The sequence below is a fragment of the Cheilinus undulatus genome, linkage group 13, assembly GCF_018320785.1.
Source record: "Cheilinus undulatus linkage group 13, ASM1832078v1, whole genome shotgun sequence".
NCBI lineage: Eukaryota > Metazoa > Chordata > Actinopteri > Labriformes > Labridae > Cheilinus > Cheilinus undulatus.
The window spans coordinates 26,190,187-26,216,183 of NC_054877.1; the positions used below are offsets into that span (position 1 = coordinate 26,190,187).

At 37.9% G+C, this 25,997-nt stretch overlaps 1 protein-coding gene across 1 annotated transcript in view; it reads left to right on the top strand.

Moving 5' to 3' along the window:
* eif2b3 (eukaryotic translation initiation factor 2B, subunit 3 gamma) overlaps positions 1-12,173 on the top strand; it is a 64,890-nt gene extending 52,717 nt beyond the window's left edge. The window contains exons 11-12 of the mRNA XM_041802462.1: positions 3,157-3,260; positions 11,938-12,173. Coding sequence (XP_041658396.1) covers positions 3,157-3,260; positions 11,938-11,990 — 157 coding nt within the window. The 3' untranslated portion in view covers positions 11,991-12,173. The remainder of the gene's footprint in view (positions 1-3,156; positions 3,261-11,937) is intronic.
* Positions 12,174-25,997: the final 13,824 nt, after the last annotated feature.

The window sequence follows — 25,997 nt, forward strand, 5'->3', positions numbered from 1 at the left end:
GACACCTTCGAGCCAGACTGACATATGCTAAGAACAACCTGGAGAAGTATTGTGAATACGGAAGCATGATCTTTGGTCAGATGAAACTAAACTAGAGCTCTTTGGCCATAGAGACGTTGCTTATGTTTGGAGACAGAAGGGAGAGACGTATCACCCAAAGAACACCTTCCTCACAGTGAAACATGGTGGTGGGAGGATTATACTGTGGGGATGCTTCAGTGCATCTGGAACTGGGAACCTTGTCAAGGTGGAAGGAACCATGATGGAAGATGGATATGTGGACATTTTGAAAGAAAACCTGAAGCAGTCAGCAACAAGACTGGATCTGGGTCGTGCTTTTTCTTGCAACACCATATTGACCTAGAACACACGTGGCTCCTGGTGAAGAACTACCTTCGGAAGACCAAAGTGAGCGTTACTGAGTGGCATGCACAAAGCTCTGACTTAAATCCCATTGAAAATCTATGGGGTGAACTGAAGACCAAAGTCCTTGTCAGAAGACCATGAAATCTGGAAGAGCTTGAGAGATTGGCCAAAGAAGAATGGGCTAGCATTCGTCAGAAGACATGTCAAAGACTTGTTGAAAACTACAACAAATGACTGCAGGCTGTTATCTAGCAAAAAGGAGACACAACTGACTATTAGCACTAGCAGGGCTAATTATTTTGACCATAGTTTTAGTTTTTTGTGATTTTTTTTTTTTTATTTCTGTGTGCAAATTAAAATCATTTCAGCATCCAAAATAAAAGTAGGATGTTTGAAAAAGATGTGTTAAAAAGAGTTTGCTTTGTTAAATAGCGCTTGAGAAATGCGTTTAAATCAATGAAATTTTCATAGGGGGCTAATAATTTTTTCCATAGTGAACACTTGCTTTCCCTTACAAAAATTGATGTTAAGGGACGGTAAGCAGTTTTTTTGTCCAAAAAAATTCTGTCTGTTCAAAACTACCTGCTCCTACGAGATTTGCATTGGGTCCCGCAGGATGCCACTTCAAATGCAGCCCTCTACCCTGGACCCTATAACTTTGTGGCCCCAATAGATATTTAGAAGTCAAGGAGATGCGCCGCCCATTTCCACCCACCACCATTGCTTATTTCTTGTTTGAAATGAGGACTGTTGGACATAAAAACTGCACTCACACAGTGTTTTTCACCGAACAGTAAACCCCTGTTTTTGTTTCATGGATGATTTTCACAAAAGAGGGAGAAAAGCTGTTAAAATTGGTCTTAAAATGCTGTGACTGAGTAGCTTGTACAATTAATCAGGTAGTCAACTTTAACAGTTTTTTTCCCTCATTATAAGAAATTTGTCTGTGAAAATAAAACAGGTGGTCTAGAGTTTAGTAAATGCACCTCATGAAGCACAGCTTTTATTGAAAAGAGTTCTCAATTCAAAATTAGACTAAACAATAGGGTAAAGCGGAGCAGTGCGTCCCTACTCATCACCTTATGCTGTTGTTTTTATTTAGAGCTCTTGTGGCAGAATTTACATACTGTATTTCTGGGATATTACTGGGAAGCTATAAAGGTATAATTATTAAATCAGCTGATATTACTCAATTGCTAATTGTTTTATTTTATTTTCCACCATAAAACTTAATCAATCACAGGGTGGTATTTCATAACATCTATTCAACGCTTAATGGAGAAAATATGCTGATCCTATCACAGGGCCGTGGTTCTTGATAAAGTACGGTCAGATTTTTTTCTGCTTACAGTCAACCCAGAGCTGCTTTGACTTCAAAACATATAATCACTGCACAGATACACAAAGCCTTACAAGCTCAACTCATCTTGACTGGGTGATGTAGTCTGTTAGTTAGTTTGATGGTGACATTATAGACCAGGGGTTGGCAACTAAGTTTGGCCTTGGGCCAAATTTTTTTACTGACCAACTCAATGGTGGGCCAAAATTACATCTTCATCAGGCAAAACCTGTCTTTCCTACTAAAAATATACTTTTTTTCTCATCTATACTATTATAATTGTACAAAAATATATTCTAATAAAGTTATTTATTTAAAATCAGTGAATTTGCTACAGGCTGTTATTATGTATTTATTTGATCTTTGAGCCAAGCTTGTTATTTGTTTTAATTCAATGAAACATTTTTAGCACTTTGTCTGTTACAGTGGCACACAGAGAGGGATTTTTTCCTTTTTTTCTCCTTTTTCTCAGAGCACACATGTGCCAGTTAAATTCCTACCTCAAGCCAGTGTGTGTCTGAAGTCAAGCAGATGCTGCTTTATTTTATTTTATCATATTTTGTCACGACTTTTGAATTGATGTTCTGAAATCTGTGTGGAATTGTCGTTTTTGTGATATTATATATATATATATATATGTGTGTGTGTGTGTGTGTGTGTGTGTGTGTGTGTGTGTGTTTTTAATCAGTTTTTTAATCAATGTAATCTGGTGGGCCAGGTATTATTGGTGGCGGGCCAATTTTGGCCTGTGGGCTGCCAGTTGCCTACCACTGTTATAGACTGTTAACAGTAGATAACTGGATACTCCAATGTAATCTATTTTGACATGGACATATTCTAATTTCCTTTTTGTTCTGCTTTATTCCTTCATAATGTTTATTTTGCTTATGTTTCTCTGTTGCCTTTTATTTATAGTGTTTCCTCCACTTAGGCATTGTTTTCTACCATCTTTTTTTGGTTTTCGTTGTAAATCATAAGGAGAAAAAACACTAATTGAGTCATTAATAAGCTAAATCAACACTTCTTAAACATTTAAGAAAAGACTGAACTTCTGTGGAGGCAGGATGAAACAGCTTCGAAAGGTTTGAATTATTATCTAAGCATGCATTAGTCTCATGTCACTGATACACTGGTGGTTTGCTGTATTTTTTAAATGAAGTTGTCATTTCATTTGCACCCGCAGTACTGGCAATGCCCATTACATGGTCATGAATAGTTTAACCAGTGGGTGATTTTGCCCTCTCAGATTATTTCATTTAAGGGTTTTAGGAGTCTTAAAAGAAATGAAAATGTTGCCTATAGTACAGGGAAGAAGATCTTAAAAAATAAGCATGTCCACAGATTTGTAGTTTTTTTAATGGTGAGTGCCAACACTGGTGTGATGTAGAACCACTACTGCAGAAAGAGAGTAAAATCATGTGACTGATGTAATTTGTCTGTTTGTTTTCCAGGTGTAATATCCAGGGCAGTGTGATCTGCAGTAACGCCGTCATTGGACGAGGAGCAGACCTCAAATACTGTTTGGTGGGAAACGGACAACGGATCGAGCCAGAGGGTGAGGATCCAATAAATACACATGCAATTAATTCGATTCTTTTTCATTATTATAAATTCTAAGGTCTTCTGCCTCCTCCCTGATTAGCAGATAGAGCAATCTATATTACATTATTATGTCACATCAAGCAGCATTCTCTCTCATGCTGTGCCAGAGTACACTGTTAAACCAAACAAGTTGAAAATACTCAAAATATTTGTCATTAAATAATTACGCAAAGATTTTAAGGAGTGGAAATATTTGTTTGAGTATGACTCAAGTTAAGATATATATTTACTAGGGCTGTCAATTGATTAAAAAATTAATCAAGTTCATCACATCACCCTGCTGTGATTCATCATGATTAATCACAGCATTTCTTTAGTTTTAGTAATTTTTAGATTTTTAAATGTTCTTATTATCAAGTGTTTATTTTCATTATTTTAACTTTATGTACAGCGCTTTGAAAGCGATTTTTACAAAAAATATATATATTTTATGTATTTTTATTATTTATTTATTTTTTTATTATTATTATTTTTATTATAATTATCTATAAATTAACATTTAAAATACTGCAATTTACTTGTGTTTTTGTGAGATAAATTAGTGCTAGTATGGTGTTTAAATGAAGAAACATTAAACAAACTAGAGTTTTTAAATTTATTTGTGGTTTGTAAATCAGAGTGTCATAATTAACTGAGCAATAATATTTATAAACTGCAAACGAGCCCAGCAGACAAACACATCAGGTACAAAATAACTTCTGCTGTAGAGTGAATGATCAGGTGAGCTGTTACCCCGAGGTAGCTGAAGTTGCTGACCGATGTCCAGTTGTCTCTCATCAGTGTAATAAATGTAGCTCGGGCCAGCTGCTCCACTCTGGGGACAAAGCTGGGTCTGCTGGACTGTGCCGGTGTAGCTTGGCATTATGGCTTAATCACGTTGTTGTTAGCGTCTTTGCTAATATTAGAAAAGATGCGTTTTGCCCAGAGGTGGTACATCAGGCTCATTGTGCTTCGGTGTAAAGACAGTTCATCACCGCCGTATGTACACACAACTTTTGTTTCGTCCAGACTTCCATTAGGCAGCTTTTTAAATCGGAAGTTTGCCGTGATGCAGACCTGGGTCTGTCACCTCACTCATCACTGCTGGCTGCGTTTGACCCGCCTTTAACCTTTTTACCCCGGACGTAAACATCCGCGCAGGAGGACTACGGGAGGAAGTTGTAGTCAAACTTAGTCATATGATTAAATTGTGTTATTATTTTTTGTAACGTGTTAAGCTTTCCAGATTAATCACGAGCGTTAACGCGTTAATATTGACAGGTCTAATATTTACATGTTTCTCATCCTCTGCAATTTTCCATTATGTCTTAAACGTATTTCAATTTCGAACAATCATGCCAGCCAAGTTAAGCTAATTTGATTGACTGCAAGTGATTAAGACTGAAAGGTGCACTTTGACTAGGAAAGTGCTCATCCACAGAGTTCAGTACATCATCACTGCTATGTTGAATCTTTTCCCCTCATGCAGTACTTGTCTAACTGAGAGGGTAACTTCACTCATGATGCAAAAGTGTCCAATGCCCAGAGGCATTCTTGTGAAACTCAGCAGATTTAAGAGATGCTTGTCAAATAATTCAGGTACAAATGGCAAAAACACTTTGAGTGATAAGGTATTGTTTACTTAAAACTAAAAATGAGTTCTATCAATTCAGAAAGATAGAGCTGAAATAGCTTTTTTTTCAATATTTCAGTTAACACAACTCATTTTTTAACAACTTTTTACTGTTCAGTCTTACAGTACATGATTTCCTCCGCCTCAACCATGCCTTGCTGGTCTGCCTTCCCATTAGTAAAATTATTCCATGTCTGAGCATGCCTGCATATGTACACAGTCTAATACAATGGGTAACAGTATGTACATAGTTGGTAGCAAGGCGGAAGAGGTGCACACTCGCATTGATATTTGTTATGCTCTGTACGTACAATGGAGTCCATCCTGCAAGTTACTATAGATGTTTTATTTTTAAGACACCACCAATGACCCTCTTCCTACCTCCACATCTACTGTTCAGTGCTGGGATAAAATCGATCCATGCTGTGTGGATAAAATGGGATTTTGAAGATACAGGGGTGTTTAAATTGCATAAGTACTCAAGGTTGTATTCGCATCTCCCACAAACTGTGCTCAAGTACACATGAATCTTGTCCTAAACTACTTCTTCATGTGGACTTGGCACCTGAGTCCAGTATGCTTGTGTTAACACTGATCAAATGAACCAGACTTTGGGGTCAAGTGGTCTCAGATTTGGGCCTGGGTCCCTCAGGTGAAACCACCTGTTGGCTTTTAAATGTGTGTGTGTGTTTGGGGGGGGGGGCAGAACAACCTCAAATGAAAATGTCTTACGAAAGCAGCAGAATCAACAAAAATCTGCCAAAATGGCATGTTATATTCTTTGCCGTTCAGCACAACTAGTCTTTTTAAATAGCTCTTATATTGTCACTGTTATTTTATCCACCCACAGCTCTGCTCAACTGACTCAGATAAGGTGTTAGTGCCAAGTGTTTAAGCCAAGCAGGAAAGTTTCTTAATTCTAGAGTCCGTGTGATAGAGAGATTTGTCAGAGTTTTTTTTTTTTTTTAATTTCCTTAATCCTCTTGTCCCCAAAGCTAGCTCTGTGTGTGTGTGTGCATGAGTGTGTGTATGTGTGTGTCACATTGATGGAGAGGTTAGAGAGCAGGGCCAGAACAGGACCACCCGGAATTCAACAGCAGCAGCCTGCAGCCACATCCAGCACACACACATGTATATAGAAAATGAGAGAGCAGGTTCTGCTACCAGGCTGAGCAGCCTAATTGAGTGGACAACAGGGTGCTTTAAGTAACAACAGCGTGAATTTGAGCTAAACTCATCTAGAAATGTTTCAAACTGTTCAGAGCGATGTGTACGACAAAACTGATCTGGCTTCAGATGTTTTCTGGGAAATGTTTCCGACTGGTCGGCATTGAGCTGCTATTGTTTAGCTATTGAACACTGGAAACTTGGAGATGCATAAATGGTTTGCATACACTGTAAAGCCAAAGTTCAGTCACACAAATACAAAGTCCCAGTTAATTTGTCTCTGATGGGAAGAAAATCTCTGTAACAGACACGCTGTTATTTTATTGTTTCTTTATTTTGTTCTGTCAGTCTTTATTATTGATAACTAGGGTTGGGAATCACTAGTGGTGATGTTATTATCATGATACTTGGGTCACGATTCGATATTATTGCGATTTTAAACATTTTGCAATACAGTGGATATTGCGATACCATCTATTGAGATTTATTGCTCTCTATACCATTTTTTTTTTTACTTTTTAGCTGATTTAGCATTACTCTTGCCCTCATGTTTGTCATATTTTATTTTCATGTAGCACTTCTTGCAAACCTCATGTGGCATTTCCATCTCATTTGGCCTTACTTGCATTCCCAATGTCCTTCCCCTGGTGCTGCCATGATTGTTGTACTAACTTTCTCTTGCTCTATGATAGTCACCTCTGCCGAACTCACTGGACAAACATTTTTCCACATATTTGTCAATTATCATAGACTTCAGTTCATATTAGAATTAATTTGAAAAAAATCATTACTTGGTGGATGAGACGATACAATATATCACTGGACAAAATGTTGCGATACTATGCTGTATCGATTTTTTTCTCCTACCCCTATTGATAACCGGCCTTGCTGTCTCGTTAATAGACTCATCTGCTGTATAAAGCGGCGTGAAGTCCTGTTGATATAAATAGCCCAAAACGGCTGTGTTTTTTTCCTCAAAAGGAATTAAAATGAGATTTGATATTGTCAAACTAGATAAGAGGAGATGTAACCGTTGCACTGTTCATGATTTAGAAAAAAGCACATGAACTTTGTAGAACATATTGGTATAAAGCAAGGTTGTTATAGCTAACTAAACTAACTACATAACTAAAACTAAAATTCAAAAATCATTTTAGTTAACTGAAACTAAATAAAAACTAAGCTCTACCAAAAAAAAACAAAAAAAACTAACTGAAACTATATAGCGCGCTTACAAAACTAAAATAAAATAAAAATGGAGACAAAATATCTGTAGTTTTAGTCTTTGACACAACCATGCTGACTGGCATCGACCCCCAGGTCTAGGGAGTGTAAAATTGCCTGACCTGATTGGTTAGGACTTTACAGAGTGGTAGTTTTATGTCTGGAGTTATATTCAAACATCATCATTAAGTAAATAAATTGATAAGTGAAGTGTAGCTTGTTTTAATATGTTTTTAAAAATGTATGATGCTCACTAAGCCCTGACATCTATCCGTAAAAACTAAAACTAACACTAAAACAAATTAAAACTAAACTAAACTAAGCATTTTTGCAAAACAAAAACTAAACTAAAATCGAACACAGAAAGTGAAAACGAAATGAAAATTAAAACTAATGAAAAATCCCAAACTATTATAACCTTTGTATATAGGATGGATTTCAATCATAATGCAAACAGCATGTTAAAAAACAACCCTAATACAGTATTTGTTGTAATTTGGCCTTGCTGATGATAAAAAGTAAGTATAGTCCACTATAATTGACTAACACACATCAACAGTTTTGGGTAGATTTGAGAGTCTATTCATCAGATCATACTGACCCATACAATCAAATAATAAAATGCACACATGCCCTCTTTCATTGTAAGAAAGGCCAGTATTGTCTCTCGCCACCAATCGAGCTGTTTAACCTCAGGCTGCTAAAGACATTACACACCCACTCTACTGCTGAGCCCGTTAGCAGCTAAGGACCACCCTGCCAGCTAGCCTCACACACACATACACACACAGATGCACTGCTGTCAGGTGTAGATATTTAAAAGATATGAAAGCTGAACACATACATCAAACCAGTCAGCATTTATTGTACAGAGATAATGTTTCTACTCTTCTTTCTAGCTTTTAGGATGACATTATTCACTTACCTGATGATTTATACTGATTACTTTTAAATTAGGTCAATTTTATTATTGTAGACATCTTTGTTTGAACATATATTGTTATTTTCTGTTCAGACCAATTTTAATTTCATCGACTAGAATATGACTAAAAATCATTGTTGACTACTTTTTCCACAAAGAAGACGAGACTAAGACCAGACAAAAACAGACTTTTGATTATAAAAACTCTGGTGAAAAGTTCAGCTTTTGTCAAGGAGACAAAATCATAAGCACTGGACTGTTAGACATTGAAAATCCATGATATCTCCACTTTAAGTATAAGTTTAAGGTTAAGTATAAGTTGCAAAAACACAAACGGATGGTTAGAGACGTTCAAGGGATGTTAGTATTTTCTTCAGTATTTTTTAGTAATCAAAGTATTTATTGTGTATTAATCAAATAATTGTTTTGACTTAATGTCAAAATGTTTGAGACTGTAAACTGTTAATGAAGATTATTTTTAGCTTTTTTGCCTTTATTCTAACAGAACAGCTAAATAGAGACTGTAAATTTTGGGGGAGAGAGAGTGGGGGAAGACATGCAAAAACTTCACTGAGACCAGGAGTCAGTCCCGGAACCAATGCGTCCAGGTCTTCCATCACTTTTATCAACAATTACCGGGGAGACTATGGGGCGTGTTACCAGCTATAAGTACCTTGGTGGTGTTATTGACAATAAGCTGTCTTTTCATGAAAATACTGATTTAGTTTACAAAAAAAATCACAGCAGTGACTGCTCTTCCTCCAAAAGCTCAACCAGTTTGGGCTGTGCAGCCAACTAATGTCAATGTTTTATCACTTCATGGTTGAAGGTGTCCTAGCCTTTGCTGTTATCTCCTGGTTTGGTAGCTTCTCATTAGGAGATAAAATAGAACTCACTGTTAAAGTTGCTAGTAAATTACACAATTAAATTTTAAAAATGAACCGTTACGATACACTTCATTTTCACTACAGATGTCTGAAGATGTTTCTTAATAATGGTTCTGCCTTCAGTTGTCCTTCAGTGTATTTTTGTATTTATTCATTTCAGTGTTGGGTCTGAATTTGTGTGATTGTGTTGCCCATGTTTTATGTTTTTACCTGCTGCAAAGCAAATTTCCCTTAGGAGAAAATAAAGTTGAAGTTGAGGTTTGGGCACCTGGTCTACCCACTGAGTCAACCTGTTGACCTGGACGAAAACTTTAAAGAGTGAAAATGACTTAAATGTACATAAGCTAAAGAATGTTTTTATCTTTTAACAAAAACTAAATTTGAAATAGCTGCCAAAACTTACACTGGTCAAGACACATGAAAAAATTTATTCAGTAATTCTTTGAATCATTGTATACATCCCTGATAAATCAACAGGCCTAAATTCAGAAACCATTCCTCTGATCCTCTGGACCTTCTCCTTCCCTCCCCTGCTGCCCCATGCTCCATTTGTGCTCCCCTCCACACAGCAGAGCATAAACTGGTTTTGAGCAACAGATTCCTTCACACTAAAACCTGTCTGTGTGGACGGAACATTTCTCTCTGCCACCGTTTGCTTTGGATCGGTGCAGATGCTCGCAGATGGAGGGATGTAGGGAGGAGCAGCAGCAGCTCTCCTCCTGCTGAACTGGCTTTGGGTTAAGCGAGATGGCGAGAAAATGCTGGCAGTCTAAACGTTAGTGGTCAGGGTGACCTAAGATTTCCCACATTGAACATTCTGGGATGGATTTCAAAAAAACGAAAGCACCACACAGTAGGTACAAATGCTGTAGCTCATTAACTACTAATTAAGTATCCATTTATTACCTACCTGCAAGGTAGCCATTGTTTTCATTCAGTCTAATGCTGAAATAAGAACAGAATAAATATGCAGGCATCACTTTGTGAGTAAGAACACTTGAGTGGCTTAGACTTTTTGTTGGACATGTTTTATCTGTCTGCACTGATTAATATGTGCACACATCACCACTAAGAAAACCCTCCTTGATGATATACAGGAGTACACATCTGCCAAATGATAATCTTTCAAAGGCCAGAAACTACCACATTACACAAAATAGTTTCTATTGAGCATTGTTAATCTCTTTAGATAAAGGATTAGGCTGAGGACCACCTCCTGATTAACTTAGTAACCTTTAAGTGTAATGGTCCTTTATTTATGAAACCTTACCTGCAGCAAAAGTTTTCAAAATGGATATTGGGTCCAGCATGGAGAACAAATTATAGAGTAAGTCGTCTCATCCCTGATCTGTCAAAGAAAATAGTAACAGAGGCTTGATGGGGGAACATGCTGCTAATGTGCACTGTTAAAGTCAGCAAAGTTGAACCACACTATATTTGTGTGCATGCATCAGTTTGCTTGTTTATGAGCCCCCTGTGTGTGTTTACATACCAGCAATTCTGTAACATATGTGAATAAGAAATGTGTCGGTGCAAAGGCATATGACCGCAGAACTTCTTCACTGCACTGTTGTGCAATCACAGTCTGTAAACGGTCACTCATTTTGGGGATAAAAGCTGATTTTTGTTGTTTTTAGATGTTACCTCATTCAGATAGACTGTTCCACATATCCATGGCATAGTTTTTTTGTCAGAATGATTCTTTTTTTAAGTTATTATTAGTCCCATAACTTTTTGAAAAGTTTAAGTGACATCGGTGCAGCACACATATTCTTAAAGCCCAGTTTTTCCTGAAAAAGGATGTTTAAAGCTTGACTGTGCACCACAGAGTTGATGTTTCATAAGCTTTTTAAGACCAAAATAATTTAGGACAAAATGTTTTAAAAAATAGCTGAGGCCTCAGAGGATTAATAGCAAATCAGACCAACAAAATATATAAAGTGTGCCATAGAGGAGTAAGCTACATACATCGCTTTAACCAAACCATTCACATAACCACTGCCTTTTTCTCTTTAGGTAACTGGGATTGGTTTGGTCATTATCTGACCAACAACAATCATTTAAATTTGAAATTTTGCAAGATGGACCCACCTGCTGATAGACATGGAATTTTGGCCAAATCCTCCTGCTTTTGTAAGGTTATCAGTCAGCTGCATTTGAGGGTACGCTCTTATAAGATTAGCTCATGGCACACAAAGGTGTTACCCAGTATCCAATTGGAATGCATCCTTTCAAAATATATATAGTGAGGGTTTTTTAAGGGGCTGTGTCTCAGTGGGAAACAGGACCCACGTTTGCTCTCCAACTTCATACAGCCTGCCGAGCATGAATGTGTTTGAATGATTAGATTAGTACTGATGGACACATACTCACTTTTCATAACATCCTCTGCCATGTGTGTATGTTTATATGAAAGGGTGAATGTCACATATGGTGTAGGTGCTTTTTGGAATTAACATTGAAAAAGTAGTATGTAAGTAGAGCCCAGTTACTTATTATTCATTGAATCAACCACTGTATTTATGCCACCAATGGTTATGTAGAAACATGTTGTCTTTCTTTTTTTTTCTTTCTTATTTTTATCAACAAATCTGCTTAACTAGGAGGTGATAACATGAAACGGTTTAGCTGAAACGGTTTAGCTCTTAGTTGATCGATTCTTCACTTATTTCAAGTTTATCCAAATTGTCGCAGCCATCATGCCTCTCAGAGTAACATCAAACTTGTGGATTCAGTTAAAAACAACTCAGTTTAACAAAACACAACGGCTGCCTTTTGTGACTGCAAACACTTTTTAAAATCTCTCTTTCTTCCTTAGCTGAGAGGACAAATGAAGTCATCGTAGGAACGGACCAGCTGATGGAGATCTAGCTCCCTTGAGAATGTACAGCTTCAACTCACTAACCAGTGAGCAGCAAATGACAGCGGACATGCAATTCATTGGCTGACAGACCAATCAGAAGCCTGGATTCTGCTTAAAGGTTCTCCGTGATCTTCTCATATGCTTTTTTGTACATTGTGTCAAAATAAAGACAAATGCTTTAACCCACAACACTTAATTGTGTTTTTGTTTGTTTAGTTTTCACTTATAATTTTCACACCTTTTATGATATTGTGTATTTTTACTGCTTTAGAAAAAAAAAAGTCACATATTGACTGAAAATCTTTAATTTCATCATTGATATACAGACCGTCTGTTCCAGCTAGATCTTTGCGATAGTCTTCCCTCCCTGGTTATTATCTGATGGTTACTGGCACCTAATCATAGGTCTCAATTACCCCGTTTCTCCAGCGTGAGAGGGAGGAGTGAGGATCATACCCGTCCGATTGTGTGGGTCTGTTTACACGTGCACATTGTGCAGCTGTGACGACCAGAGATTGAGAAAAAAGCAGTGGGAGGGGAGACCACAATGGCATGGGGGTTAAGTTTATTTGTACACAAAAACTGTGTATGTGCAGGCCCTGGACCACCCAACTTGATCCTGTATCAGCTAACACCGACACCCACCCTCACACACACGAACACAGCGAAGCAGGAAGCTGACATGAGCCTGACACTTTTCTCCTCTTCTTTCCCTCTCTGCTGTCTCAAGATTTATAGCATTCCTCCTGCAGAAAATTTCTTAAATTACAGGTTTGAAGTTCCTGAGTCACGAAGGACGAGGACGGGGATGTCTGTCTGCGGGGGCTTTGGTGTATGTGTGATTTAGGGTCTTCTGTTTCCTATTGTGTCTGTGGCCTTGCAGGAGTCATTTAGAGCGTCTCTTGTGGCCTGATTATGTGATGTTGGCGAGTGTGTGGGCATGTGTGTGAGAGATTATGATGTCATGTTATCTCCTTTCTCTTTTGCACAAGATGGCTATTGCTTAAAATAAGACAATTACTGTAATTTGGCTTTCATCTGCCCTATTTTCTGTTCATAATCATGGACAATATACACTTTAATGAAGTCTAGGTGATAAAATCATGATTACACTTCAATTAGGGTGTCTGATGCTGCTTAAAATACTGTTTTGTTGATTTTTTTTTTAAAAAGGGAAACCTGATATTTTTCCAATATAGGATGCATGAAATTGCCATAATTTTCATGGCATTTAATCTTAAAACAGACAAACAGAAAACTCACGTTTTCTCCTCATAAAAAAAAAAACAGAAGCACTCAATTTACCCTTCTGTTTGGTAGCAAAATAATGATTTCACATGTCGAGATCAGTAAGTCCTTTTTTTATACTTCTCCGCTCATAAAACTTTTTTTTTTTACCCTTTTGTGCCTTTATGTCAAGTATAGGTCAGCTGTAAGAATCAGCAGACAACCACTAGTCTGTCAAAGACAGTATTAAATGCTGTCTATGGCTCTGAAGCCAAAAAATATAATGTAAATGATGTTCAAAGATACAGATGAGGACAAAATTATTAGCCCACCTATGAAATTCACTTTTTTCCTAAGTATTTCCTGAGTGCTGTTAAAGCTGTTAAACAGGACATTTTAACACAGCTTTTCCAGACATCCCATGTTTTTTTTTCCTTACATTATTTCACTTTGCACACAAAAGAAAATTATTTCACAAAAGCGTACAGGGTCTAAATTATTAGCCCCCTTTAGAACTGATCTTTTCGTTGAGCGATAGCACAAACCACTGCTGAGCAAGGATGTTTATTGACTTTGTAAAGCAAAGTCAAAGCTTGTAAAATCAAGTTAAAACTGAGGGTTATCTTCCCATTTACACACAATATATAATCTTTAGTAAGGGTTTGAGCTGTCACTGAGAAACATCATGGCAGAAACAAAAAAAATCAGTTTAGACTTGAGAAATAGAATTGTTGATGCTCAGAAAGCAGGAGAATATGCAAAGTTATCACCGTTTCCAAGAGTTAAGAACTTGCGTGAGAAGTATCATCAAGAAATTCAAAGAGTTCTTCGTGCCGCTTCAAATAAATTTTCCAGATTCACACTCCAAACCAGGTATTATGGGAAATCTCACAAAACACCTTACAAAAATCATCTTCAGGATGGCTGCTTAGGCATCAAAATAAGTAGTCAGTAGATTCTTTGTAAATAAGAATTGGCAATCAGGACAAAAATCTAAGCTCATAAATTAAAGTTGTTCCAATGCACTGTGGCCATTTTACTTTGAAAAAGCTTTTTTTTTCTTTTTCAAAAATCTCTAGTGGAAATATCCATTGTTGTCATTGCATCTTTTTATGCAAATGCTGAGAACTTCTGATAATGTACTCCTTGAAAGTTAGAAAGTTAGAAGTTTACCTGAACAAGTAACCACAAGCCTCTCATCATTCAATCATTATGTTTCTATTTCCTTCCTGTTTCTATTTCCTCATGAAATGTGGATGTATTTAGAAGATTTTATACATCATTTGTCGTTTAATAATGTCTCTGAAGAACAAAAAGGATTAGTATCTACTGTGACTGTATAATTATGCAAAGTAATCAAATAACTTTTCATATTTTTTATTTGTTTCGGTCATGGTAATGTTGTCAAGTCTTAAAAGAAACATTTTTAACTCTCAATCTCTTTCCAGAAGAAAAAAAATTCCCTTCTTTTATATCTTGTGTCCAGATATCTGATTTAGCTGAAATGTTGGTGATGTGCAACAGAACAGGTTCAAATGTGAAAATATGACCAGCCTCAGCTTTACACTGCGCCTCTTTGAAAACCAGAAGTCACCGCTTCATTTGACTGGTTTTCTTACAGGAATAAATCCTTTAAATGTGGAAGCTCTGCTGAAAGATAAACGGCTGAAGAAACAAAGTCTCTTTGTAACATTTTGGGTCGCACCGCAGAATTGTCGTCCCAGTATGTTTACAGCAGATGTGGCTGCAGCTCAAAGACTGAAATACTTCAAAGTTCAGTACTTTTCCACTCATCTTGTACTACCTGTCTTCAGTTTTCTGTTGCGTTGTTCTCTATCTAGTTCCAGATTTTACTCTTAAATGTACATTGACTTTTTACTTCTACTTTTCAATCTTTGTGCATGCACCTTAAGCATTTAGTCACAGTGTGCCCTGCTACTTTCTAAAACAGCAAACATTTCATTTCCTTTTCTCTAAATGATGACATTTTGATTTAAAAAATGATGGAAATCGTCTTCAATTCTCCACCCTGGCATTACCGTTTTACTCTCTCTAAATCAGTTTAATGGGGAGATGAAACAATATTTGCCACCTGAGTTTTCAGCTGAATTTGTGAAACCACAGTTTGCTCGTGCTCTTTGTCTCGGCTGTGTTAACCTTTTTAGCGCTCTCACACTCTGACCTCTCTTTTCAACCACATGATGAGATCTGGCAGCCGGGTGTGTTTGGCTAAAGGTTTGTATATTTGTACAAAGACCCCTGAGTCCCCTCAACACAACGCCACCATGGCGGGGCCCCCCTCCCAGCACATACGTGTTTGCTGCACTGCTTACACATTTGTGTGCTCTTACCTGTGTGTGTCCGTTGTTAATCCTCTGACATACACACTAATCAATGCTGTCTCACAAATGTTAAGTGAATGCATGCATCCATGTGCAGATGTGCATGTTTGCAGTGCAGATGTGGAGATCAGATGCCGGGACAGATCATATGTCAGGCCTCTGTCGTTCTTCGGTTTCATAGTCTCACGGACTTTTAGCTCATTTTGTGTCACAAACAAATAGATCTACCAGAGAACAGAGAGGTTATCTGCAAATTTAAACATTTTTGCACACAGATTACCATCAGTTAACATTTTTCTGGCTTCACATTTACCCACAAGACGTGTTTAACAAGGGTGAAATGAAGCATTGAGTAAATGAAGATGCATATCACAGCAACATTTCAAAAATGGCTCCTTTTTGTTCTGTACAATGGAAGCACATTTCTACATTTTGTTGATTAGTTATGTCTGGTTTTGTGTAGAGATTCCAAAGTGAATTATGAAGACATCACTTTTATAGACTGTTAATTTAGCAAAGGTTGGCAGAAGTTTAGATGAGAGACTTCTTCACATCAGACTTTTTTTCTCAGTCTGGGAAAGAACCCAAAGCAGATTGGGAGAAATTCAAGTGGCTGTCAACTCTGAGTCAAGCATCAGATGACACTTGTAGACATTTCATCTTGATACCGTCTTAGAGGTCGTTTAATCGTTTTAGGTTTAGTTTTCCCAAATCACAACAAGCATATTTTCCCTCTACATCACATCTGTGTCATACTTTCTGAGCATAATCACAGTGCGGTTACAAACTGGGATTTTGCGTCTTTTCAACTTCACTAATAACGTTATGGAAGCATAACGGAGGGATGGATTGATCTATCTGTCCTGACTTCAGTGGCAGTAACAGGGATGCTGTCAAGGCAGACAGCAATGTGTAGCCAGCAGGGGTGGCCTTGTGGCTGCGTGTGTGCATGTCTATCTATGTAATCTATCTATGTCTATCTTCACGCTCCACCAACGCTGCACCACAATATGAATGAAAGATGACACCAAATATCACACAGTCGTGGATCCAACTAACCTGACACGCCAGATGGATTTGTTTCACACATCCATTTGGGAAAGCTTCAAGAGGAAACGTCTGAGAAAAGGCAGAGGATTTGAAAAAACTCGGAGTGTGATTGGATGAACGTTCTGTCTGTCACATCTCTACAGGCCAATCAGAGCAACAAAACACGTGACGTAGCCGCTATTGAGCTGTGTGTGCACAGCTAGTGAGGAACAACACGAAACATGGTGACTATAGACATGTAAGTACTCAACTGTTGTCATATTTGAAAAGAAAACAACTCACTGCTGTTCTTTGTTCTTCTTTTAATGAAGAAATGTTGTCACGTTCTGATAAAACTGGCGCTTTAGCAGCATCCACGCTAATCTCTTCCGCCATAACTGCACCAGCTCTTGCTGCTGCTTGTTTACGTCACGACTCTGCTGTACCTGAAAGTACTGCCCCTCGTCGCTGATGTGTCCTGTCACTAATCGGGCCCAAACGGTTCAGATGGGAGCTTTGCAAGATGGATTTGCCAGTGAAAAACAAGGAAATGGGTGTATCCATCTGCTTTGCAAGGTTAGGATCCAACATGAACGTCTAAAATCATAATGACAGCAGCTTTGTCTCAGCATTGTTGTGACTCTGAAAATAACTTATGTCCACAAGACAGTTTAGCCCCCCCCCCCAGCTTAAGCTTTAGCTAAAGCTAACGTAGCTACATTGGCTTTTGTAGTAATGTTAACTACTAAGCAAGCAAAGCTTTGTTAGCTTTTGCTTAAGCTAACGTAGCCAAATTGGCTCATGTAGTAATGTTAACTACTTAGCTAGAAAAGCTATGTTAGCATTAGCTAAAGCTAACAAAGCCAAAGCAAGCAATTGTTCGTATACCTACTACTAAAACGGGTCTAAACATTATTAAATCCCAGATTTTCAGTTTTATTCATAAAATGTTATTTAGTCGGTAATGTTTGCAATGTAGTTTTTCATGAATGTAACTGCCAGACTTCACTTATGTACTCATAAATAAACTCATGTTGAGTTAAAAAGAAAAACATATAAAATGTGTTGGCAAATTATGTCCCCTCTATTCTGACATATGTGGTGTCTCATCAAAGAGGTCTTCAAGAGTCTGAGATCTGTGGTCTGCAGCAAGACCCCTCTCAAAGTGTCATATCTTTCCTCTGAACCCCCAAATGTTAAACTCTCCCTAACTCTGATTTATAAAGTGAAAGTGAGCAAAGAACCAGCTCAAACAAAAAAGTTGAGGGACACATAATTTATTGCTTCTTTCACCTTTCTGATCAAATACAATCTAACAGTCAAACATGAACTGTTGGTGATTGTGGCATTAATCATCAAAAAGCTCAATTCAGCCTCATTTAGCTTCAGTCAAAACATGTTAATTTAGGCTTTAAAAGAGATCCTAAAATTTCAGAGCATACCAAGTATGTCATGTTGGAATTTGGAGAATTGTGTTTGAAATTATGGAGGTCTATAATATTCCCATCTGTTGGAAAGTCACAGCCACAAATGTGGTGTCTTGGTTGGACTCAGTGTTAACACTATATAGCCTCAAGCAGAAGTTGTATTGGGTAATAGGAATTCACATGGAATTAATGGTTATTCAAACATGTTGAGGATTTTCACAAGTGCTTATTACCGAGAAATCCCCTGTGAAGACTTGAGTGTCTAACTTCTGCTGAAGCTGAAGGAGTTTTGATAACAAATACAGATCATAGTCCATGTCAGATGGACTGGATGGATGGTGGAGACAAATATACAATACACAGATGCACAGAGAGGTGTGGTGGAGCTTTGGGTTAGGGGGTGGGGGGAGGCTCAGTAGCTGGGTGGCTTCATGGCTTGAGGGCTGATCGTGGGTGAGCGAAGGAAAAGAGAGAGAGAGAGAGAGAGCAGGCCACCCAAGTGGCAGTCAGTCACAAACCTGTGTGTGTTTGCTGCTGACCCCTACACATTAGCACAACACTTCCTCAATTTGTCTTCTGTGTTCTCCGGCCACAAATGAATTTCCTCCCTCTCTCTTTTTTTCCACACACTACCTTTCAAGATGCCCCCACCCACCCCCACACACCATCTCCAACTTAAACACGTGAATACATGGACACACAAACAGTCTTTTTCACAAGCTTTAGAGATACAACAGTCGCTTATGTTGCCGAGCCAACAAAAAGACACAGATCCCATGTATGGGATAACAACCTCAGCGACGCACAAATACATACACCCCTGTCTGTCACTGTGGAGGCCCCTGGCTAATTAACTAAACATTGACTGGGTGGTTGATTGGGATCCCGTCTTAAATTGCTTTAGCAGTATAACCACAGAAAGTAGAAAAGGCTGACCTGCTTTACACCCTCAAATGACCTCTTTTCTCTAATCTTATTAGTCTGAATCTTTGTAATGTCTACTGCAGACACTGACTCTTAAAAACCATTGTTAATTTTGGCAGTTTTTTTTAATTTTAGTCTCAGTCCTAGTCTTTATATTAAAAAGTTTTAGTCATATCTTAGTAATTTCTACCCTTTATAGTTTTAGTCAACAAAAACTCAAAAACATTTGTCAAGTTATAGTCCAAAAATGTTTTCTCTTGCCTAAATATGGCACCAAATCATGGTAGTGTGTTCTCTGCACTCTGCCAAACCTGGGGTCCCTGCTTTCTCCAGCTGAGGGGCAGAAAAGATACAGATCCATTGTATTTTGACAGATTTACCCACAGTAGAGAAATATCACAAATTTTGAATGTCCAACAAACACTGAATTACATTTTAGTCTAGTTTTAGTCACCTTGACGAAAACTAAACTTACTTTTAGTCAGTTTTTCTTCATCAAAGATCTAGTTTTGACCAGTCTTGATCTAGAGTTTCTCATAGAAAAGAAGTCTGTTGACGAACATTTTAGTCATAGTTTTAGTTGACGAAATTAACACTTAAAAACTATTCAAAATGAACTGTCTTACATTGCTTATTTTGAACACAATGGTTGAATATCTTCAAACAGAGGAACTAGCAGATGTAAGCCAGAGAGATTTTGCCTTCAGTCACAGAAGCAAAAAAAAAGGGGATTTTTTTTTTTTTTTTTTTTTAGTTGCATTTTGAAATTCCACTATTTTGCTCTTAAGATTCTTTTTTTTTTTTTTGGTTTGTTTTTGGATTTTTGTCATACACTAAAGGTAATTGGCTTCCTGTTTGGATACAGTCAAGCTTTTATTTTGAAAGAAAATAAGGAATTTAAGGTTGCCCAAAGATTATACCATGAAGTTCATTATGGAAAAAGGAACTTACTATGGATTGAAAAGGAAATAAAAAGATTAATGTTGGAAGGTGCAGACAGCTGAGTTGAATTTTTTAAGTAAAATGAGACATTAAGGAGCATTGTGAACTTATTTTACATCACTGTTACTGCAATGGTTTAACCAAAACTTGCAAAAAGGGAGAATAGAGCATGAGATTGATGCAATTTTTAAAAAATTATGCACTAATTATGGACCTTAATCCCACTGCGATAGCTACATTAATGCTGACAGCCCTTATCCATACATTCCATAGTGTTTATCTATTATAACAAATACATTTCATTTGTACTCCAGATAACATGACTCGTTAATCTCATTTATCACGATATGAACACTTCTTCCCCTGTATAATGACTTAATTCTATTTGTTTTCTCACAGTCTTTACATAATAACTAAAAAAATGACCTCATAATCCCAAAATAATGATCTTAATAGACAAGATCTTAACAAAGCAGCCAAAATGACTAATTATCAAGAGAAAACAGCATGAAATATAGCAATTTTTATCCACACAGGCTTCTGTAAAGAGCAGCTGTCTGTGCATTTAAGCGTTTGAATAGTATCTTTTCTGATAAGTTTGTCCGTGGATTGTAACAGATCACACTAGTGCAGATTTTGTTTCAAAGCTACAATATTCCTGCCACGTTCACTTACAATTTTTGCATAGAAACACACATACACATAAATGCAGTGGTGAGGGTCCATGCTTTCTTTTAAAGCCACAGATCTGAGTTTGCGTTACCACCTGCTAGCTGCATCTGACAATACCTCTGTTACAAGCACACAAACAAAGACTTAAAGAAAAGTGTGTTTCTCTGTCTTTCTGTGTGTTTTGTGTGTTTTTCCCCAGAATGGCAACCATTCATTACGATGACAAAGGGCTAAAGAAATGCATTATCATAATTAATCTTGTGTGAGTCTGTGGGTGGCAGCTTCAGCTCTGACAGAGGAGTTCAATGCAACAAGTGTCGCTCTGCTACCAAGCAACTTTTTGCCCCCCCCCCCCTTTTTTTAAACATATATCTGAAAAACAGGCTAAAAACAGCCTAGCGGGTTTTCCCTTTGAACAAAAGAAGACTCTGTGAACTCAACAACCAAAAAGTTTTTGCCTGCAGGTTTTGGTTCATTTAGGTTCATGCTGTTTATTTTCTCCCATCATCAAATCACACAGATCTTTGTTTATCAAGCAGCTGTATTTGTCCAATCAGGTGGCCCACAGCCAAATATTCTGTTTGGTTATCATGAAAATTCTTCGTTCATTTGGATTAGACTCGACCCAGCGGGTTTGTGTTCTTTTCCTCTTTTTTTTTTCTAAGCTTTAAACTCGTCTGCATGATGGAAATTTTGTTATTTGCCCTCACACATGGATAAGTATACAGGGTGTAATAAGAGGGTGAGGAATTATCATCTTTTATCCTCCGTTGCTTTCAGACTGCTTTGTGATTTTAAATGTGATCATGCTATTTACTGTTAATTCAGACGTGCATCATAACTCACTGATTTATACTTTTTCAGTCAAATTTTTGGCCAAGTGAGTATAATGTGTAAAAAGAAAGCCTGTATCAAACGATATCATGCTTTAGATCTTTCCAATTTTTCCTTCCTTGAGGTATAGCATTCAAGATTGATTTTTTTGTTGTTTTTTGTGTGTCATTTAAAAGTTCTGAATCATTTAGGCAGTCATGGAAAATGCAGAGAGGTATACTTATCTTTCACTTTGTGATTTTAGACCCACTGCAAAGCAAAATAAAACGTATCTCTGTATTTATGTGAAATAATTGTTTGATCAAGAGAAGGTGCTATCTAACCAGAAACACAATGAGGACATGCTATATCATATCACTCTGCTTTAAGCTATAAAGAAGAGTTTGGTTGTGAAACATACTGATGTGTCTTTATGAGCTACAGAAACCATTATCAACAAGGCTGATTATTTTTTTTCAGTAATTTTGAATAACTAAAACTGCTGTTCATTGGTGCGTCTGTTTCATTCTTCAATACTCCACTAAAACATCTTGTTGGAGCAAATTCTTTGCTAGTTTAATTGCCCGTTCTTGGTCCTGTCACATTTGTGTACAGGAAATACTGGCAACTGAAACAAAATGTATTATGTTGGAGCTAATAGCTGTTAAGCAGTTGTTGATTTTGAAAAGATAGGAGACATTGGAAGACATACACTATATGGACAAAAGTATTTGGCCACCTGACCATATTCAAATTCATGCACTTAAATACTGAGTTGGTCCCCCTTTTGCAGCTATAACAGCCTCCACTCTTCTTGGAAGGCTTTTCACAAGATTTTGGAGTGTTTCTGTGGAAATATACGCCCATTCATTCTGTAGAGCATTTATGAGTTCAGGCACTGATGTTGGACAAGACTTCCTGGCTCACAATCTCCATTCCAGTACATCCCAAAGGTGCTCGATGGGGTTGAGGTCAGGGCTCTGTGCGGGCCAGTTAAGTCCTTCCACATCAGCTTCGCCCTTTTGACTGGCAGAGAAGTGGGGTTTATCACTCCACATAACACAGTTCCACTACTCCACAGTCCAGTGTCAGTGGGCTTTACACCGCTCCATCCAACGCTTGGCATTAGACCTGGTGATGTGAGGCTTGCATGCAGCTGTTCAGCCATGGAAACCCATTCCATGAAGCCTTCATTGCACAGTTTTTGTGCTCACATTAATGCCAGTTGAAGTTCAGAGCTCTTCAGCAGAGCGTTGGTGACTTTTACGCATCATTGGCCTTAGCAGTCATTAACCACGCTTTTATGTGTTCTTCCCTTCAACACCGAGTTGTTGTTCCTGAACGCTTCCACTTTTAGATAATATCACTTACAGCTGACTGTGGAATATCCAGCAGGGATGAAATTTCATGAACTGATGCAAAGGTGGCATCCATCACAGTACCACGCTTGAAGTCCCTGAGCTCTTCAGAACAACACATTTTGTATCACAAATGTTTGCAAAAGGAGACTGCATGGCTAGGTGCTTGATTTAATACACCTATGGCAACAGGCCTGATTGAAACAACTGAATTAAATAACAGGTGAGGCCGAAAACTTCCATATGTGGATGTTCACTGAATCTGACATGACTACGGGTGAAACTTCCAGTGTGTATAGTGTATATATATGTGTATATATATATATGTATATATATATATATATATATATATTTTATGATAGTGGGTAAACTTTTTTTGTCTCTCGCATCTCAACTTATCTTATCTCAGTATAACTATGCTGATTTTCCAGGTGGAATGAGATAAATAAATCAAGATATTGAGAGAATGACATAAGTATAAGTATGACATAAGAATGAAATAAGTAAAGTATAATATAGGGATGCAGGTCCTCTTCAGACATCCATACTTTACAGAATAAAGCATTTCACCTTGGTGGATCATATCTTCACCATCAAAAATGGTCCCTTTTGAGTGTTTCTGCCTCCTACTTATGCAACCCAGACAATGTTTCCAAGATACACACCACTAAAAGGTATATGCTGTTATGTACAGTATTAAATGACAGCATTTCACTTTACCTCAGTTCAACTGTTTTTCTCCCTTACACATTACATCAGATGATAAATTTAGTGTACATAAATCTTATCTCTCTACTGTTCAGCTTCTTTCTCCAGCTTTACTTATTCCCTAAGATAGAAGAAGAAGAAATGCAGTGGTGAGTGGTCTCCCAGCCTCTCTCCTCGATAAATAAACACTCTCCGGGCCTGAACCCTGGGTGTCTCTGCTGCTGTGTGACGGCTGAGTGCCAGAGCGGTTCCGTAGCTCTGCCTATAGCACATGCAGAACCTGGATGGACGGGCGGACAGGCAGCCATGCATGCACGGATGAATGGATGGATGGATGGAGTCGCTGGGGAGACATGAAATGGAGGAATGGAGACAGAGGGGGAGGGAGGTAGAGCAGGAGTAGAGAAGCAGATGAATCAGAGGGAAAGATGGAGGTGTAAAGAAGAAAATCAGACAAAAAGAGAGGAGTGGGGGAGATAAAGAGAGGATGGAGGGACACTAGAAAGAGGGAGAAAAAGAGAGAGAGAGAGAGAGAGGGGTCTTGGGTGGTTTGTGTTTGGAGGCCAGGGCGCTGTGATGGCAGATATCTGCACAGCGCATGGTCATCTCACATGGTTTATTTATCCAAGGCCTCCAGACCAGGCCTCGGACCTCCCTGAGTTTGTTAGGCTTGAAGGGGCCCCCTACCACACAACCCAATTCCTCACATTCCACATTAGCTCCCATTTCCAGCTGCCTGCTTCCCTCCACCACTCAACCCGACCCAACCCAGTCCAGTCTAGTCCAGGAAAACTAGACCGGGTCCAGCAAAGACCCAAGATAAAGGCAGGCTAGTTCAGCTCTGGAAATGTAAGTGGTTTGGAAAAGTGTCGAGCTGTCTCAGTTTGAACAGATGGAGGAGGATCTTTGAGTGTATCATTTTAACTAGTGCACTGAGCTGTGGTGAAGGAGAAGTCACAAACAACGTCTCTGATCTTTTATCTCAAAAGAGTAAATTTAGAAATCAAGTCAGTGGATCTTGTTTGATCAATCTATAACTGGAGATATCAGGAGCCTCTTAACAGTAGAAATGCTTGTCTTGGGTTTGACTTCTGTTAGACATTTGAGGTTTCAGAAAATTAACATCACCTGAACCTTAGCTCCTTTTTGCTCTATGCCTTACTTAATTTATTCAATAACACAAAGATGTGACATTTAGGATCACACAGGCTACAAATGAGGAGAAACTTAGGGTTAATAAAAATAATAATTAGAAGCTTTTTTTTGGCAATTTATGTACAAATTATTTTGCTATGGTTTGAAGATGGCATTAAATCCCTTGTCTGAATAAAGGATTGATTCAACAAAAACAAACTACTTACTGAAATACATGCATGGCCTGATCTCATCAATATAGATATTATACACACAGTAAAAAAACCAAACAAGTTGAAAATACTCAAAATATTTATATATATTAGCTCAATCTTTTTTAGTATATATAATTTGCACTGTAATCCTCGATGAGTTAATAGAACTCAAAATATTAGAGGCAACTGATTACATTTTTTTTTTTTTGAGTAATACTGAAAAACAGTATTTGTTAATTAGCAGGTAATTCGCCGTTTTGAATTATATCAACAAAAGGCGGCCTTACACCTAATGACTTTTCCTCTGATTTTAAAGTCGCAGACAAAATTCCAAAGTAGGAGTAAAATCATGGGAGTCTTGCTTAAGTCGTAGCCCGCTCCTGTTGTCTCAGTCGCTAGGTGTAAGGTGGTCATGAGATGTGATTTTAGCAGTTTTACAGCGGTCTTTCTTCAGTCCTGGCATTACAATTTTGTTGTAACTCTTAAGTCTGGTTGTATGCAAATTGTGTTTCTCAGTGATGCGATTGTCGTCCACAACCAATGGGAGCAAGTGTTATGCGTAAGCACATTATTTCACCTATTCTTTAAAATGTGAGCGTAGATCAATCTAGAGCTGCTGAATGTCTGCTCTGAACTCAAGAGACTGAATAACTTTTCTGCTCAGAGCTGCAGTCAGATCTCTGCACCTGTGTGTTTGTGTGTCTCTGTCAATTCATCCCAGGCTGACATGGCAGGTACAGTAAACCGCCACTGGGATTTTCAAAGTAAAAGCCCGATCAGTTTGTTTCTGTGGTGAGACAACTTCCGTTTTCATACCCTACTTTTATTCTGAAGTGCTTCCTCGGTTGTTGCAGTGACATGCAAAGTTGCTTCGGTGTTTTAACTTTCCTTTCGTTTCTAATCAATGTAAATGATTTAAAAATATCAGATTATAAGAGATATTAATTCAAATGTGATCTCCATCTCCTTCTACATCTTGTTCTCTGCTCAGAAATTGTTGTGAATTTCCAACAGATGCATGATGGGAGAAAATCTCAAAAGAAATCATATTCTAGTCTTCTAGTTGGCGACCCATAGTTTTTGCAAAATCTTACTCTGAGACTAAAACCTCAACGGCTTGCAGACAAATTGTCTTTAGATGTGAGAGGGTCCCAGATTTTAGTCTTTTTAGAGTCTTTTAAGAGTTTTAGCAAAGTCCTCTGGTGTAAGGCAGGCATTAGTTTT